The sequence below is a fragment of the Brassica rapa genome, chromosome A07 (assembly GCF_000309985.2).
Source record: "Brassica rapa cultivar Chiifu-401-42 chromosome A07, CAAS_Brap_v3.01, whole genome shotgun sequence".
Lineage (NCBI taxonomy): Eukaryota > Viridiplantae > Streptophyta > Magnoliopsida > Brassicales > Brassicaceae > Brassica > Brassica rapa.
The window spans coordinates 9,895,667-9,913,547 of record NC_024801.2 but is presented as its reverse complement, the minus strand read 5'-3'; the positions used below and the strand labels follow the sequence as shown (position 1 = coordinate 9,913,547).

At 36.9% G+C, this 17,881-nt stretch overlaps 4 protein-coding genes across 5 annotated transcripts; 2 read left to right on the top strand and 2 right to left on the bottom strand.

Annotated features, from left to right (window-relative positions):
• The first annotated feature begins 26 nt into the window (after nucleotides 1–26).
• Nucleotides 27–6,234, top strand: LOC103828771. 2 transcript variants are annotated; one of them, XM_009104407.3, is made up of 6 exons: nucleotides 27–293; nucleotides 380–519; nucleotides 5,072–5,237; nucleotides 5,466–5,564; nucleotides 5,664–5,762; nucleotides 5,844–6,234. In XM_009104407.3, exons 2-6 carry the CDS (start codon nucleotides 401–403, stop codon nucleotides 6,012–6,014), a joined length of 654 nt encoding a protein of 217 aa, XP_009102655.1. In that variant the 5' UTR covers nucleotides 27–293; nucleotides 380–400; the 3' UTR covers nucleotides 6,015–6,234. The 2 variants fall into 2 exon arrangements, with proteins under 2 accessions (XP_009102655.1, XP_009102654.1); XM_009104406.3 differs by having other exon boundaries at nucleotides 367–519.
• Nucleotides 6,235–6,390: 156 nt separating this feature from the next.
• On the bottom strand, nucleotides 6,391–9,230 carry LOC103828770 (putative F-box protein At4g10190). The gene has a single exon (XM_009104405.3). It carries the CDS (start codon nucleotides 7,667–7,669, stop codon nucleotides 6,449–6,451), a length of 1,221 nt encoding a protein of 406 aa, XP_009102653.1. The 5' UTR covers nucleotides 7,670–9,230; the 3' UTR covers nucleotides 6,391–6,448.
• A 472-nt stretch (nucleotides 9,231–9,702) lies between these two features.
• On the top strand, nucleotides 9,703–10,967 carry LOC103828769 (CASP-like protein 5B3). Its single transcript, XM_009104404.3, has 3 exons — nucleotides 9,703–10,092; nucleotides 10,332–10,464; nucleotides 10,549–10,967. The coding sequence occupies exons 1-3, from the start codon at nucleotides 9,959–9,961 to the stop codon at nucleotides 10,744–10,746; spliced, it is 465 nt and encodes a 154-aa protein (XP_009102652.1). The 5' UTR covers nucleotides 9,703–9,958; the 3' UTR covers nucleotides 10,747–10,967.
• A 744-nt stretch (nucleotides 10,968–11,711) lies between these two features.
• On the bottom strand, nucleotides 11,712–13,446 carry LOC103828768 (transcription factor bHLH34). Its single transcript, XM_009104402.2, has 5 exons — nucleotides 13,216–13,446; nucleotides 12,743–13,057; nucleotides 12,518–12,595; nucleotides 12,262–12,424; nucleotides 11,712–12,178 (listed from the first exon to the last, which is right to left on the bottom strand). Exons 1-5 carry the CDS (start codon nucleotides 13,272–13,274, stop codon nucleotides 11,921–11,923), a joined length of 873 nt encoding a protein of 290 aa, XP_009102650.1. The 5' UTR covers nucleotides 13,275–13,446; the 3' UTR covers nucleotides 11,712–11,920.
• Between the last annotated feature and the right edge of the window lie 4,435 nt (nucleotides 13,447–17,881).

Sequence of the window (17,881 nt, the reverse complement as noted above, 5' to 3'; positions counted from 1 at the left end):
CCACCTGTCAATACATTTTACTATGCACATCACGGGTCCTTAAGTATCTTCTTTGGCCACCTTACAATTTCCGAATTAAAAACCTACAAGAAAGATTCACTTTTTCTTGTTATCGTGTTAACAGTTAATTATTCTTAAGTTTACTTTAAGCGCTTAGAACGTGCATTTTTTAATATTCTTCTCAAGAAGAAGACCGACTTGCAATTTCTCTAGTAAATCATCATTTTATCACCAATTTTTATTTTGGCTTTGTCTTCAAATTCCTCCTCCATACGCTAGTTAAAGAACAAAGAGTAAGACTTCCTTTCAACACAATCGTCGAACGTTCCCAACTTCTTTTCCTCATTTTCATCCTCTTTCGTCCAGCTTATTTTTGTAGGGTACACAGTAAGCATCGGAGATGGATTTTGTGCAGAGAAAAGTGAACAACTTAGGAGGAAAAGTTGCTACTTTCCCTTATGTCGAAACTATTGGAAGAGCTCTCTTTGCCTCATCATTCTTCTTCTCTGCTTGGCATGAGTAAGACTCATCTACCACCTCCTCTGTTTTCACTATCTTTACTTATAATTCGCAGGATTTCAAGAATCCATAAGAAACGTTGCAAGATGCTTTGAAATTTTATTCTTCTTTATGATAGATGGTGGACTAGGTCACAAGTGTCCTTTATATATTATTTAGATCGTAACTCATTTCCTATGTGAGATTCCTAGTAATATCAGATGCTCCTCTCAGTTATTGATTATGATACAGAGAATCTGTATTGGAGAAGATGATGAATAGTAACTTTGGAATCACGTTCATAAAACGCCAAACCAACTCTCAATGTGTGAAGAACTTAGAAGAAGAAACAGTTCTAGAACAACAATTGAGGGATTTTCCTAGAAAATTCACAGGAAAATCACAGTAACCACAGAGAAAAGGAAGAAGAAGACTCTAACAAACTTTTTGATCTTTTTCTATAATTCTCCAAGTGAAAGCTTCTTCTGTTTTTATACTTCTTGTTGCTCTCTTTCATTTAGCTGACGTGTCCAGTGACGTGTCTTACTTATAGCATTCCCTGTATCAAATCCTTCCCCTTCAAAAAACCTTGATCACAAGGTTAGCTTGAAACTCAGAAACTGTTTGTTGTGGCATGGCAATACGTTCTCAGAGAAATCTCCATCTCACAATACCCACTAGCCACCTCTTGGTACAGAAGTTCAGCAGCTTAGCCACAGCCAACACCCTGAAATGAAGCTCAAGAACACACTCTCTTCGCTGGCCATGAAACATCAAATTCCACTGCAACTTTCAGAATCAGCCTGCAATTTTTCTAATATTCTTATAGCAGCTTCTCAATGAGACAACTCTCATTTAAAATGATCAAGCTGACTGCCGACAGAGTTAAAACGCTCAGTTTCCATAGATCAATGAGACGATCTGTACATTTGATAGTCTCCATCTTGCCTCTGAACTTGAATCTCCAAGACTTGAGAAGTTTGTCTTGCTTGATTCTTCTCTGCACTTTTCTTCCACACTTCTTTGCATTTTCCATTTCCAGCAACATCAACACGAGCAATATATTCAAGGAACGTAGTTGACGCCCGTTGACACATTCTACCGCCTCATGGTCTGTTTGGAGGGCCGTAAGCACAAACTGACCGTTCCAAAGAATAAAGACTCTCTTCTGCTGCAACCGAAGTAGACAACCTGTCCATTTGATGGTCTCTATCTCGTCTGTGAATTGAACTTGAAACATGCTTCTGAACTTGAATTGCCAAGATTTATACAATTTCAGGAGCACACGTTCTTCAACCACAGTAGTACACACGCTTGAATCAATACGACCAACTCTTCCCTCGTCTGGACAAACTATCTTTATTTTATCTGCAATCAACTCAGTCAGTGGCTTCAACTTTTCTGCTTCTTTCGTTTCATATGAAGTAGAGGCTGCCTTGCACCTCCAGCGATGCCATATTGTAAAAGAACCAGTTCCATTGGACACACAAAAGATTTTAGGGAACCAAGAACTCTGCACCAATTCATAGAACGCCATAAGCTTCTGCGGACTATCACATCTCCCTCTCACAGCAACCCTCTGCCACCTCTGCGTATAGAAGTTCCGCAGCCTATCCGTAACCCTACATCCTTCTAACGTAGCTTGCAAGTCAGATAGCATATACACAACACACATACTGCAATCAAAACCAGAAGGCATGTTTCCATTTAAATGCTCCCACTTGTCTTCTTCCTGCTCTCCACATAAAGCAATGGCTGGCTTGTTCTTCCTGAACTTAAACCTCCATGTTTTGGAATATTTCAGGGTTACAAGCTCTTCAACTTCAGTAGCACAAACTCTTAGCATCTCTTCATAATAACCGCCGAAGTGATCCCATCCAAAACCATCATTGATACTGTCCCTAACAACCACCTGAAGCTCTTCCTTCTCTGTACAAACCTTGTCACTGAAATGCTGGCTTCTTTTCTTGAGTTTGTACTTGAAAGTCCAGTCCTTTTGACTCTTGAGCTGTCTTAGAGACAATTGATCAAACAAGTGGTGCTCAACGAAATCAGTAGCTTCTACTGCCTTTTGTATCAACTGAACCCCCAGCTCCACATCTAAAATGAAGGATTCTTCTATTTTTGGAGCAAGCCAAACACTAACACAGTGTGAACCATTGACTAGTAGCTGAGAGCCAATGTTCTGAAGCAACATAGACTGACGTTGATCTACACTAAGGCTTGGTTCCAAAGAGAATGCTGATACCTCTTTTTCGAACTCCTCAAGCTGAGAAACAGAATCTGCTTCAACGTCTTGGTTTGAATCGCTTTCAGGAATCGAAGCCGACGAATATACTTCAAGTGACTCAGTATCTTGGTGCGAATCTTTATCACAGGAGAGTTGATCTTCATCACCATCTATCATGAAAAGTCTTGCGTTCTTGTGATAGTGCTCCGGAGTTTCCGGTTTGTCGCAGAACACACATATCCCCTTGAACCTTCGATCGTCAATCTCTTCACGCGATATTATCCGACGGATCTTCTTTGTTCGCTTTTTGATCGGAGCTTCGCTAACCGTCGATGCTGGAACAGATTCTTGATTGTTGAACATAGTTACAGCAGACGCCGGTTGGAGATTACGATGCTCAGCGTAACTTGCACGTTCGTAACGGAGGCGCAATCTTTCCAGAAGTTGCTGAAGACTCAATTCCGACTCAGGCGCCAACAACTCTTGCGATCTAGTCTCTGCCATGATTCCGATCACCAAGCTTTGACAAAATCACCGAGCTCTACCATCGATCCGAGGACGCGAGTCACGCGACGGCTCTGATACCACTGATACAGAGAATCTGTATTGGAGAAGATGATGAATAGTAACTTTGGAATCACGTTCATAAAACGCCAAACCAACTCTCAATGTGTGAAGAACTTAGAAGAAGAAACAGTTCTAGAACAACAATTGAGGGATTTTCCTAGAAAATTCACAGGAAAATCACAGTAACCACAGAGAAAAGGAAGAAGAAGACTCTAACAAACTTTTTGATCTTTTTCGATAATTCTCCAAGCAAAAGCTTCTTCTGTTTTTATACTTCTTGTTGCTCTCTTTCATTTAGCTGACGTGTCCAGTGACGTGTCTTACTTATAGCATTCCCTGTATCAGATTATTTGGGTTTTTAGTAATTAAATCCCTCAACTAAAGATGAATCGTAAAAAAAACCCTCAACTAAAAATCCTGTGAAATAAACCCTCAACTTTAGTTCCGTTAACATATGTTACCCTCCGTCTAAAAAACCGTGACAGAGGGTGACATATGTTAACGATTTATAAGTTGAGGGTTTATTTCACTGGATTTTTAGTTGAGGGTTTTTCTTACGATTCATCTTTAGTTGAGGAGTTTTATCACTAAAAGTCATTAAATGTTATTAAATTATTTATTATCATTTATACATTGTTTTAAGATTTATAAGCCTTTAAAACTAATTTATAAATTTTAATACATTCATATATTTGTATACTAATTTATACATCTTAAATTAATAATTTTTAACACTACTTACAACTTATTATAACTTTGGAATATTAAATTATTTGATATTTGGCAATAGTGATATAAAAAAATTTGTGTGTTTATATCGTCATTGTCAAATATGAAATAATTTATAGTTTCTAAGTTATATTAAGTCTTAAGTAGTGTCGAGATAATTCATCCATGAAGTCAATCTTTCTATTTAGAATATGACGCACTTTTTCCTATTTTCATGATTTCTGTCATCCGGCTCATACTTCTCCCCCCCCCTCCAAAATAATGCATGATTATTTTTATTCTCATTGATTTCTGAATAACTACATTATATTTTTATTTTCTTGATCAATAATATATTTGAAACATAAAGTAATACAATAAATCAAGAACAATATAGGAAAATAGGAAAGTATGAGCCTGATGACGAAAATCATGAAAATAAGAAAAAGTACGTCATACTCCAAATAAAAAGATTGACTTCATGGATGAATTATCCTCAACACTACTTAAGACTTAATATAACTTAGAAATTTTCAATTATTTGATATTTGAAAATGATGATATACACAATTTTTTTTATATCACTATTGCCAAATATCAAATAATTTAATATTTTGAAGTTATAATAAGTTGTAAATCGTGTTGAAAATTATTAATTTAAGATGTATAAATTAATTTTATAATATATTAATGTATTAAAAATATATATTAGTTTTAAAGGCTTACAAATCAATCTAAAACAATGTATAAATGGATAATAAATAACTTAGAAACCTTTTAATGACCTTTAGTGATAAAACCCCTCAACTATTTTCGAATCGTAAAAAAAACCCTCAACTAAGTTTTCAACATTATAAACCCTCAACTTATAAACCGTTAAAATATGTCACCCTCTGTCACGGTTTTTTAGACGGAGGGTAACATATATTAACGGAACTAAAGTTGAAGGTTTATTTCACAGGATTTTTAGTTGAAAGTTTTTTTTACGATTCATCTTTAGTTGAGGGGTTTAATTACTAAAAACCCTAAACTTAATTAGTGGGACTTTTTGTTCTTTGTTATATTTAGTTACATGGAGCTCAGATCCAATTGGGAAGGAACAGAGGATTACTGGAGACCGAAGTTAGGCTATTCAGGAGATCAGATTAAGCATCTTATGGCAGTTAGTATCATAGTGAAGACTCTTGGTGGACTTATCTTCATCTATGGCAGCTTCTTTGGAGCTTTCCTCTTGGTACAGTTTGCTCTTATAATAAAAACTTGAACCCCTAGAACCAACTCTAACTAGAACAAGGTCACTACTTAAATATATAAAACAGTTTTGATTAAAAAAAAAAGAAAAAAAAATAGTTAAGACTCGTAATACTATGTAGTTCCTTTTATTTTGAGCTGCATCGCTTATATAGTTATAGATCTCTTGATTTTATGCCCAAATTGATCCGTTTCCTTGTGGTTTATATAGCTTTTACAACAAGGCATTGCAACAATGATACATCATGATTTCTACAACCATCGCATCGACGTTGAAGAGTTGGGACTGTTTTACCTCAAGTTCAAAAGGGTATATAACAACATTTTTATGTTCCTTTTCAGCCATTAATTTTTCTTTCAAGTCTCATTTTTTTCCTTATTTTGTCTCCTGGTTTGTTTTTTTGTTTAGGTCCTAAACGAAACTATGTCGTATGATGCGGCACACAATTTATACAAGTCAAACTTTGACGAGCAGCAAATTGAGCAAGCCGTATCGAAATTCCGTGAGGTGCGTTTCTTGAGACCCATGTGTACTAATTTTAGACTACGGATCTTTTTGAGGACTGAGTATAATGTACGTTTTGTGTAGCTTGCGGATCACGCCGTTACAAACCCTGCCTTGTTCGGAGGTAACGAGTTTTTTCGTCGCCTCTTAAGCTTCATCAAGGCGTTGGCCATAGTAGGAGCATTGCTCTTTTTCGTGACAATGAAGCACAAACTCAGCAAAGCCAAAAAGGAATCCAAAGTTAAAACTGACTAGAATTATTCCAATTTCTATATGTTACCTTCCTTTGCAGATTTCATGTGATTCACTTTGTCTTTATGTGTTGATTAGTTGATTTAAATATCGAGTCATATTTTGGCTAAGGAACAAACATTAGCTCTCTCTCTCTCTTTCAGAATTTATTCCAGCTTGTTTTATTTCACTCCTGACTAGCGATTCTGTAATAATCTATTTGGAAGCAGGGGTGATTAGTATACATGGTGATCGAAGATATGCACGAGGCTAACCAATTATAATAATTAAATTATACAAAAGTATCCTTTCTTTCTTTCTTTCTTTCTGGTAACTAATGTACGTAAAGTTGGGAAAGGTACGGGAACTAATTATGAAGTAGGAAGACTAACATTATAATTTATCAAATATCATGAAAACTTGGATAACAATGCATAAACTAGTCTGCCAATTACAAGTCACGTTATTGGTGCTTTCCATGTGCCTACCCCCAAAGAACCTTGTTGGATTTGAACCAAAGTTGGACCATACTGGACAGGAAGTGAGCATTTAAATCCTACATCATGAAGGTCCACTTGTCTGTATTTATCCTCTCCCAAAATGTGTAATAAGCAGTTACTAGAGATCTTATATTTAGTGGGATGCACTAAAACTTTATTCTCCCGATCGGCCAAGAAACTCATCCCAGTACGAAGCGTAATGAACTGGCAGCGTTGGGTTCGTTCCACTGTTAGGAGTTTACTCCATGACATGTCTCCGGTACTTTTAATCTTAGTTCCTATCCATACATCTATATCGTATACCTCATCACGAGAAGAAGTTAAGAGACAAAGTTTTTGCTCTTCTCTAGTCACTGATAAAGCAAAGACATAATAAGAACGAGGATCACCCGGAAGAGACACAGGTCCAAACCTCTCTGTTGAAAAATCAAAACATCGTAACGTATCCCTCGACCTTGGACCGTTTTGCCTAAAAGTAAAAGTAAGCCAGTAAGTATTTCCATTCACAGACGTTCCACCTCGCCACATATGTGGAATGGACCACTCTCTAGTCTTACCAACTACCCTCCACGAATTAGATGTGAAGTCATAGATTTCGTAATCAACAAGGCATGGTTCCAAGTAACCAGGTCCATGATGATGCACTCTCAAGATTTTGTACTTGTTGTTCGAGGATTTACCGAGAGCGTAGGTGTCATACCGAGAGTAGGAATTTAACGGTTTGATCATCCTACTGGTTTCCCCTGAACATGGATTCCAAACCACCAATCTATTGTCCATGGTGGTGCATAGCAGTAGGCCGTCGCAGTGGAAGACCTGGCGTATACCGACTTCTTTCGAAGAAGTGGAAAGAGGATCATTGAAGCTGAAATGACTTATTAGATTGACAACGTTGTCGTCTTGAATGCCGTGCAGATCAAGCCTAGCTAAATAAACCCTACGATCAATTAATATGACAACAAGAGACTTGTAGTCAAGTTTCCTTTCTTTTTTGATAAGAGCGTTCCATTCTTTTGAGGTAGATCGGAACCGTGCCAGAGAAGCCTCTGGAACCCTAGAGAGTATCTCCACAAGCATGTCCTCGGGAAGATACACTGTCCTATTATTTTCTGTTACTGCCATCACTGATCTTCCCCACCTCGTCATCATCTTTAACCAGAGTCTCATCATCCTCATCATCTTTAAGCACAGGGTTTTCAGATAACTTGGAGATGAGACCGTGGCTCAGAACTTTCAAATCGGTTGCAGAAAACCTAGTGAGCGTTGTGTTTGTATTATTAGGATAATGTCAAGTTATAAGTTTAGATAATGATACATATATATCACAGATTCTCACTTATCTAGCCGATTCATGTTACATATATATCACAGATTCTCATTTACCTAGTGTAGATCTTTATTCATGTTTATCTAGCCGATTCTCATTTGAATAAATACGGGTACGATGGTTTGATGATGAATAACAGTCACTGACTGACATATATATATATATTCATCATAAAACTATCGTACAAATATTTATAAAATGGTTGTAGCTTGCGTATATCACACAATTGTCGTAGTTGGTTCAACGACTATTTAAGCTTCATCAAGGCATTTGGTCGTAGGATTTTTTTTTTTGTTTTGGTCGTTGGATTGTTTCTCTCTACAGTGGCTATATAAATCATACTCAACAAAGCTAATAAAGAATTCAAAATTAAAACTGACTGAAACTGGGCCATACTATCTAAAATTATAGTGATGTTTCAACATGGTGATCTAATCATTTTATAACTTGATTTATTATTAAGTAAAGTTGGGCATATACTAACTGAGTAAAAGTTGTTCGACATAATAAAAACAGAAATACTCAAAAGAAAATATTTTACAACTTTTTCATCATATTGGTCTGTCAATGTTAATATACAATTTAAATTGCATCATTTTGTTTTTGAAAACTAAATGAGTCATGTTTTTTTTTAAAATTAAACGAAAAAATCTTAGTGTTTATCTATTGATTTTTATTAAAATCGTGATTTGACCGTATTTTCGTAGAAATTCTAAATGTCACAAATAATTACATTAGTTTATGTATTCTATCAAATAATAAGTTAATAACTAGTTTTTGATCCGTATTTCAAAAATGTAGATCTGACAGGTTGTGTATAATACAGTTCATATTTAATGAAAATTGTTAATTAAAAGTTAATAAAATTTGGTAAGAACCCAAAATTCGTTATTAACCAGTTGAAGATAATTTTTATAAAAATAATTTGAATCTAACAAAATTTAAAATAAACAAACACACGATAAATAAGTGAATCTAATTTTTCAGAAAATGATAGGTTGAATTTGATACAACTTTGATATGTTGTAATACATTGTTATATTGTAATTTTGAATAATTATGTTTCAAAAATAAACACATGTGGTTAAAGTTGCTTTTCACCTGATTTGTGTATAATAAAAGTATCTTTTGTCTATAATGGATTTTCAAAAAGATATAGTTTTAATGAATTTTATGTGTATAATATAATAAAGTATGACTGTTAAATATATATATTTTTTATTTTGTGGGCTATATTTAAGATTGAATTGCATTTGTGTATAATGTTTTTCAAATTATATAAATGAGTTTTCCAATCTGAACATTTTAATTAGTGAATAATCTTCATTGTTTGGACTATATTTGTCGTTATAGACCTAAAATAAAAAGAAAAAGAAAAAACTAAAATGATATTAATAAAAGTATTCCTTTTCTAAAAATAGAGGTATTTTAGATAAAATTGAATTTGTGGTTAAAGCAAAAACATGAATTATTATGTTTTAATAGTATAGATTTATAACTATTTATATGACAATATTTATTTATAACTAGATAATTTATAGTAACTACATCAGAAAACGTGTTTCTATAATAGTTTAATCTTATGGATTAGTCGTAACTAACATGATTTTTTTTTCTAACAATTTTTTTTCCAGGATATCACATTCGGAAATGTAAAGTGCAAATATGAACTTTAATAAAAAGTGAAAATACTTAACCAAACTTTGAAAAATATATAATTTTCTCAAAAGAAAAAAGTGTAACTTGCAACAATGCAAAAGTTTAAAGATGAATGAATGAATTAAAGAAACGCCATAAATTTGTCCATCACTTTCACCATTAGCTAAACTATTTATTAAAATTTTCCACCCTCCATTAAACAAAAATAAATGCGCATTTGTTCTTCTTCGCCATACCTCTCTATGTGCCCTTTCTGTTGAAAATAAAAAACAGCAAAAAATAAAAAAAAGTCTTCAATTTTCCCAGATTCTACTCCTCTGATCCTTCAATCTCGTACCCCGAAAACTGCAAAAAAAAAACTTCCATCTTTTTTTATTTTGTCTCGCCGGAAAAATCGCCTGAGCTTTCCAGAATCAGAGGAGAAGTAAAGAAAGACTTTATTTTGACGACTTGGGTCGTCTTGAATTGGGGGGAAGAGGGAAATGATAGTAGATATCCCTGGAACACCAGGGACTTTCACTGGTCTTGTCTTGAGAATCTCACAGTGTGTTTTCGCTGCTGCCTCCATTTCTTACATGGTCTCTTCCGGTTCATTCTTCAACTACACTGCCTTCTGGTAAAACACTCCACTCTATTGAGTTATTGATTTAGTGTGGGTTTGATATTTTAGGGAAGATTTTAAGATCCGGTCCTGAGAAAGTTGCTTCCTTTAGAATCTCTAACATTGTTAGGCTACCTTGAAGATCTTGTAGCTGTGTGCTTTCAGATGTTGAATCTTTGATTGTGTTACGATCTTACATTAAGCTGTGAACTTTTTCGTTACCCTTTCTTTTGTTCTCACACTTTGGTTTGTAGCTACCTAATCGCAGCAATGGGTTTGCAAGTCATATGGAGTTTCGGTCTTGCGATACTAGACACCTTCGCTTTAGTGAGAAAGAAAACGCTTCTTAGCCCGGTCTTCGTCAGCCTCTTTGTAGTTGGAGATTGGGTAAAGCCCCTCTCTCTTTCTCTCATTACAAATGAATGATCAAAGATTCGAAACTGTAGACAATCTTTTGTGTTCGGGTTTCAGGTAACAGCGACATTGTCTCTAGCGGGAGCCTCGTCCTCTGCAGGGGTCATGGTTTTATACTTTGGGGATTTAGGAAGCTGCAGTTTTGAAGCAGAGTGTTGGAGGTATCAACTCTCTGTCACTTTAGCTTTCCTTTCTTGGATCTCAATCTCCGTTTCTTCACTTACCACTCTTTGGTTACTTGCTTCTTCTGTGTAGTTATACCCCACATATATACTTGTTACACAATACACTCTTTTTAGATTTTTGATTCTTTGTATTGTTAATAGAACCGATTACTTAACTCTTCAGTGTATACTTGATTTACTGGTGTCTTTTTAGTCACAGCTTATTTTCTCATTTGTTTGAGATTGATTGTAAGTTTTGATGTTACCAAACATATAGCGTTTATGTGAATTAACAGATTTTTTCGTTGAGCTTAAATGCTTCTCCTTTTTCCGTTGTGTCTGTAAAGTTTATGGATAATGGTAATGAAATAGATCAAGTCATGTTCAGTTCATCTACTATCCAAAATAAAATAACACCTGTTTTGACCTTATTGTAAGAGATGCATGGATCCACAAACCCAAAATTTCATAATCATAAAAGATGCTATATATTGACAAGGTTACATTTGAATCAAACAAAAGTATGATACAAACATGTAAACAAAACAAATGCGGTTGGTTTGTGGTCGTTTGCCTTTGCTTTGAAGCTAAAAAAGATGGTAAAGATCCAACGGCTGGGAATTAAAATGAGTTTACAACTCAAGTGGCAAAGATGCGTCTAGTGGGACCCACTTGGACCACATCTTTGTAGTACTGTTTTCTCATATTTAATTCCACTACCTGTATTATCAGATTGCTCTACATTTGGTAACATACTTTTTATTTATCTATTTCGAACTTTGTTTTATTTGATCAAGAGACTAGAAAATTTTCCTAAAATTTCACTACCTGTATTACCAGATTGCTCCACTATCCTATGCAACAAAAACACTCTACTCAACCAACAGAAGGGACATAAAGCTCAAACTTCTTACTGATACAATTAGGAATTGGCAATTTTGTTTTTGTAACAACAATATTCTCCCATAGGAGACGATCTAGCAACTCATGTGCAAGATACTTTAGATCACTTGGAAATAGAGGCTTGTTCCATTCATTCCTGGATTCTTAAAACGGTTAAAACCATTTTGTAATACTTGACAATGATCAATAATAATCGTACAAAAAAGTTTCTCAGACATTTTATTCAAAAATAGAACCTAAGTAACAATTGGAAGAAAGAACCATAACATTCTCTATCCCCCACTGAAAAACTTAAAGAATCATCTGCATGAAACCAAAAATTCCAAAGTGATTTTCATAGTATGATGCCAACATAGAGAAGATCAAGCAGCAAAAGAGCAGTTTTGCTGATCTTGAGACGTATCACGCTGCGAGGGTGGCAGTAAGTATGGCATCATTGGCATGTTTGGATAGTAACCGTAACTCGCGTAAACGGCCATTTTGTTTTGATGGAAAGCTGCTGGATGAGAAGGCATGAACCCAGGCGATGGAACCGCCGCCATAGATTTCAACTGTTGCTCCATCTTTTCTTTATCAGCCTTCAGCACCAGCTTCTCTTCCCTTAGCTCATTCTTCTCCGCCTATTCCATACACAATTAAAACAAGATAAGTCCATCATAGTTCAATGACCATAAGGCCTTTAGGACAAAAGTGAGAAACCAACCTTGAGAGTCTTGATCTCCTCTAGAAGCTTCTGGTTGGTTTCTTTAAGCTCATGAGCTTCACCCCTGAGCTGGTTCACGACCCGGATTGCATCATCTAGTATAGCTGGTTTATCAGTCTTTGGAGTTCTTGTAGGTTCCAGAAAAGAGCTCAAATCCATGAACCTGTAAAAAAAGAAAAACAACCAAGTTCTTCTCTATCAGAGACTGCAGCTAACATCTAAACACACAAACATTAGGCAAAACTATGAAACATACTTGTCATTTAGCATTTCCCTTCTCTTTTTCTCACGACAGGCTTTGGTTCCTGGTTTGCTACATGGTCCAGTTCGTCCCCTGTTCATACATAATCAGATTCAGACAACGTATACTAACTTTTTCCCTATAGATAAACCAAACAACAAGATCACAATCAATCTGAACAAATAGTTTTGCCAAACAACACCATACAGAGGATTCAGAATCTTAGAGAGGTTCTTTTACCTCTTTCTTGAGCATTCTTCCTCCAACTCTTCCTTAACACCTCCAACAGATGACGAAGAATTGATTTCCACTACACCGCAGCACACTAGCTCCTGTTCCTTCTCCACAATGCTGCTACTATAGAGAACTCCACCAAAAGGGCCTAAACCATTGTTTCCACTAAAAGAATCGAACTGAGCTCCAATGTTGTTGTTGTTGCATACTTGTTCTTGTTCTTGCTCTGTCTGCAGATTCACACCAGATGATGACCCGAACTCCGGAAAGAGGTTCCCCTGTTCTGTCTGTATAAATGCGTAAGGATCTTCACCTCCGTTGCTGCATAATCAAAGAGCAAACAACAGATTAAGAAACATATTCGTGATTACTATCTTAGTGTATACTGAATTGGTTTGAAAGTGGGAAACTTTAAGAGACCCAACACATCACAATTGAACAATCAATCAAATATTGAATATGAGAAAAAAAGGAGGAACCTTTGATCGAACCAAAGGGCAGCGAGGAAATCGTCGTCGTCTTCGTTTGATTGATACATTAGAGATTGAATGCAGAATCTGCAAATAGTCAGGAGAGAGACGCACAACAAAACTGTATCCCTAAAGAGATGATAGATGATACTGTGTATATGTGTAGAGAAATGTAAATCAGAAAAATCTCAAGTGACGTGTAAATATTCTGACTTTGTTATCAGAAAATATATATATTTTTTTTTTAAATGGAAAGAATTTTTCAGCCAATCGTATCCTTTGGGATAAGAAAAAACTATTGAATCAAACACTTAATCTCAAACTCAAACTCTTTTATTATAACTCACTCAATGCTTTAGAAAATAACTCAAAACTAAAGCTCTCTCAACTCACAAGTTATGCAACACTCTTGCATATCCTTATATATAAACTCAAGTTCCTAAACTCATTAGGAAACTACTCTTATAGATAACTCTAACTTATTACTTTCCTAATCTCATAAGAAAGTGGTAGCTTGTTTCCTAAGCTACTTCAAGTTCACTTCAACATTCACCCCCTTGATCTTGAAGTCTCCATTTGACACATCTTGAATTCCAATTAGATCTCTCATCTCCTTAAACTTGATTCTCCCAAGAGCTTTTGTTAATATATCGGCTTTCTGCTTCACACCGGCTACATGCTCAACACTCACCAGATTCTTCTCAACGCACTCTCTTATAAAGTGGAATCGTGTATGAATGTGTTTACTGCGACCGTGAAAGACCGGATTCTTAGCTAGCGCAATTGCAGATTTATTGTCTATACGTATCACCACTTTATCACCTGTCCGCCCATATATCTCTTCAAGGAGTTCCTGCAACCACACACCTTGTTTAGCTGTCTCTGTTCCGGCCATGTACTCTGCCTCACATGATGATAAGGCCACGATCTCTTGCTTTTGAGAACACCAGGTAATGGGGTTTCCGCCAAGGTAAAAAACGTGTCCAGTCGTGCTCTTGCCGTCATCTGGATCGACGTTATAGCTACTATCACTATAGCCTATAAGCCCTTTCTCTGAACGTGATTTAAACTCAAGACCATAGCCTAATGTTCCTTGAAGGTACCTCAATACTTGTTTAAGTGCGACTCGGTGTGACTCCTTCGGTGCATGCATATAACGACTCAGTACACCAACACTATAAGCAAGATCGGGTCTCGTATGTATCAGATACCGGAGGCAACCAATATTTCTTCTATAGTCTCTTTCGTCAACTCCACGTTCCTCCTCTGCTTTGCTTAGCTTTAACCCTGCATCCATTGGTATGTGTACCGCATTGCATCCTTTTAAGCCGGCTTCTTCAAGTATTTTAGCGGCATATCTTTCTTGACTGAGCACGATGCCTCCTTCTCGTTGCTTCACCTCTATTCCGAGGTAGTAACTTAGACGTCCGAGATCGCTCATCTCGAATCTTTTTGCCATATCCCTTTTAAACTCGAGTATCATCTCTATCTTTGACCCAGTGATGAGTAAATCATCAACGTATACAGCTACGACCAATAGATCACCTTTCTTCTCCTTCCGATAGAGTGATGGTTCCTTTAGACACCTTACAAACTTGAGATCCTGCATTACGGAGTTTAGTTTTTCGTTCCAAGCTCTTGGGGCTTGTCGCAAGCCATATAGTGCCTTCTTTAGTCGATATACCTTAGTCTCACTTCCCTTGATTTCATACCCTTCCGGTTGTGAAACATAAACCTCTTCTTTCAATTCTCCGTGGAGAAATGCTGTTTTCACATCTAGATGATGCAATTCCCAGTTGTGTGATGCAGCCATTCCAATAATTAAACGTACTGTCTCTATTCTAGCTACTGGGGCAAAAACCTCTTCAAAATCAATGCCATGCTTCTGTATGTATCCCTTAGCCACAAGTCTCGCTTTAAACTTATTTATGCTTCCATCAGAATTCTTTTTTATCTTGAAAACCCATTTTAATCCGATTGCCTTACATGTTGGAGGAAGATCAACTAGCGTCCAAGTATTGTTTTTGACAATAGATTCAATCTCGTCATCACAAGCATCTCGCCATACCTTTAGATCACGTGCTTCTTCATAGCTCCAGGGTTCTTCATTGACAAGAAGTAACATATGCTCATACTCAACTTCACATAGGGTTTCGAATCCTTCCTCTTCGCATAATAGCTCATAATCCTCTAGATATTTTGGTATGTGACTTATTCGAGTAGAACGTCTTAATGGTATTGTACTCTCCTCCATAGGACTTTCATCGTTTTCTTCGACTTTAGTTGCCTCATGATTCTCTCCTTCATCGTCCTGTGTAGCTTGATCTCCAAGCATCTTGAAACCAAAGTCTATAAGTTCCGACTCTGTTTCCCCTGTTTTCTCTGTTTCACTCCACTTCCATCCTCTTTCCTCATCACGACTTACCACTACTCTTCGTGTTGCTGGATCAAGTAACCTATACGCTTTGGAACCGGGTTCTGTTCCTAAATGAACCAGAGCTCTGGAACGATCGTCCAATTTCTTAAGGTGAACCTGGTCAATCTTCACATATCCAATGCAACCGAAAACTCTCAGATGATCGATGTTGGGCTTCTTTCCTTTGTAACACTCGTATGGTACGAGACCTTCTAGAGTTCTCGTTGACACTCTGTTGATAAGATATGTTGCGTGTCGAACCGCTTCTCCCCAAAGCCAATTAGGAATGTTCATGTGTTTTAAAATGCTCCGAGTCATCTCAAGCAACGTTCTGTTCCTTCTCTCGACCACTCCATTCTGTTGTGGAGAATATGGTGCAGTTAGATGACGTTTAATCCCTGATTCCACGCAGAAATCGTTGAACTCTCTTGACGTGAACTCTCCTCCTCTATCGGTTCTAAATGTCTTGATCGTTGTACCAGCTTCTTGTTCTACTATGCTTTTAAACCGCTGAAACTTAGTGAAAGCTTCACTTTTTTCTCTCATTAGAATGGTCCACATATACCTCGAGTGATCATCGATTAATACAAACACATATCTATTTCTTCCAGCTGTAGGTGGCGTTATAGGACCACATAGATCTCCATGTATAAGCTCTAATACACTTGTTGCTCTGTAAGAACTTGCTTGCGGAAAAGATTTCCGAATTTGCTTGCCTCTCAAGCAAGAAACACATGTTTCCTTTTCTATTGAAAATTTTGGCAAACCTGCGACGAGCTTCTTGGCCATCATTGTCTTCATATTGTTTAGACCAATATGCCCCAAACGTGCATGCCACTTCGTTGATTCTTTAAGCTGTATCGTCTGTAGACACCTGACGTTCTCAACTTCCATAATCACCTTGTATAACCTGTTTCTTGACCTTTTTGCCTTTATCAACAGCTTGTTGTCTCGATCATATAAATATAACTTATCTTCTTTCATCCTAACTTCACATCCTGATTCAGTGGCTTGGCCTAAGCTTATGATGTTGCTCTTAAGGTCAGGTATATAGTAAACGTCGGATAGTATCTTTCGTTCACCATTCCTTGTGGTAAATAGTATCGAGCCTTTGCCTTTTATATCAATCTTTGAATCGTCTCCGAACTTTACTTTTCCTGTTATCCTCTGATCAAGTTTTGAGAAGTAGGTGCGGTTTCCTGTCATGTGATTGCTAGCCCCATTATCTAAGTACCACTGATTCTCTACTGCCAAGTTTGACTCGAATTTACTTGGTGTGCAGTTTCGTTCGTTGAGAAACACTACTTCTTGCATCATCAACTCTTCTGCTTCTTGAGTTTTGTCTTCAACCTCTTGTGTCTCTTGTAGTTTTAACAGTCGATCAGGACAGTTTTGGGCGAAGTGCCCTATTTTATCACACCGGAAGCATTCAACCTTTGATGCATCTCTTTCTTGTCGATAATATCCATAACCATTCTGTTGGTAGCCGTTTTGTTGATAACCATTCTGTTGGTATCCAAACCTTCCGCGACCTCGTCCACGATTTCCCCATCGGCCACCTCTTCCTCTACCTCTCCAGGACTCGTTTCTCTCATGTTGTGGCTGTGAGTCTGTGTACATAAGCTTATCTTGACCCTGGTCTTCTTGTTTCTCATCTTCATCATCATAAATTCTTTCTTCATAGGCTTTCAACCTTCCCACAATGTCTTCGAAGTTTGTATTGTTTAGGTCAAGCACTTGCTCAAGTGCTGCGATAATATGTATATACTTCTTTCGAGGTAGACTACTCAGAAACTTCTTAACCAGCTTTGGTTCTTCAATGTTCTCACCGAGAGAGGCTGACTTGGTTGATATCTCCGAGAGTTTTCCCACAAAACTATCAATGGAATCTGTTTCCTTCATCTTCAACCGATTGAATTCATTCATTAAGGTTTGTAGCCGTGCCTCTTTTACTCGGTCAGCTCCTATATGTCTTGACTTTATCGCGTCCCAAACAGCTTTAGAAGTATCTAGGTTTCCTACTTGTAATATTAATGATTCTGGTATCGACTGAAAGAGAAGGGCTCTTGCTATATCACTCTTCTCTCCTTCTTCTTCTCCTGGTTCAATGGTCTCCCAGACCTTATGAACTTTAAGCGCCACCTTCATACGCATTGTCCAGACCGTGTAGTTTGTATCAGTAAGCATCGGACATTGGATCGACGATGATCCAATCTTTGTTTTGCTGGTAGCAACAATCTCTCCCATTATCGTAAGTAA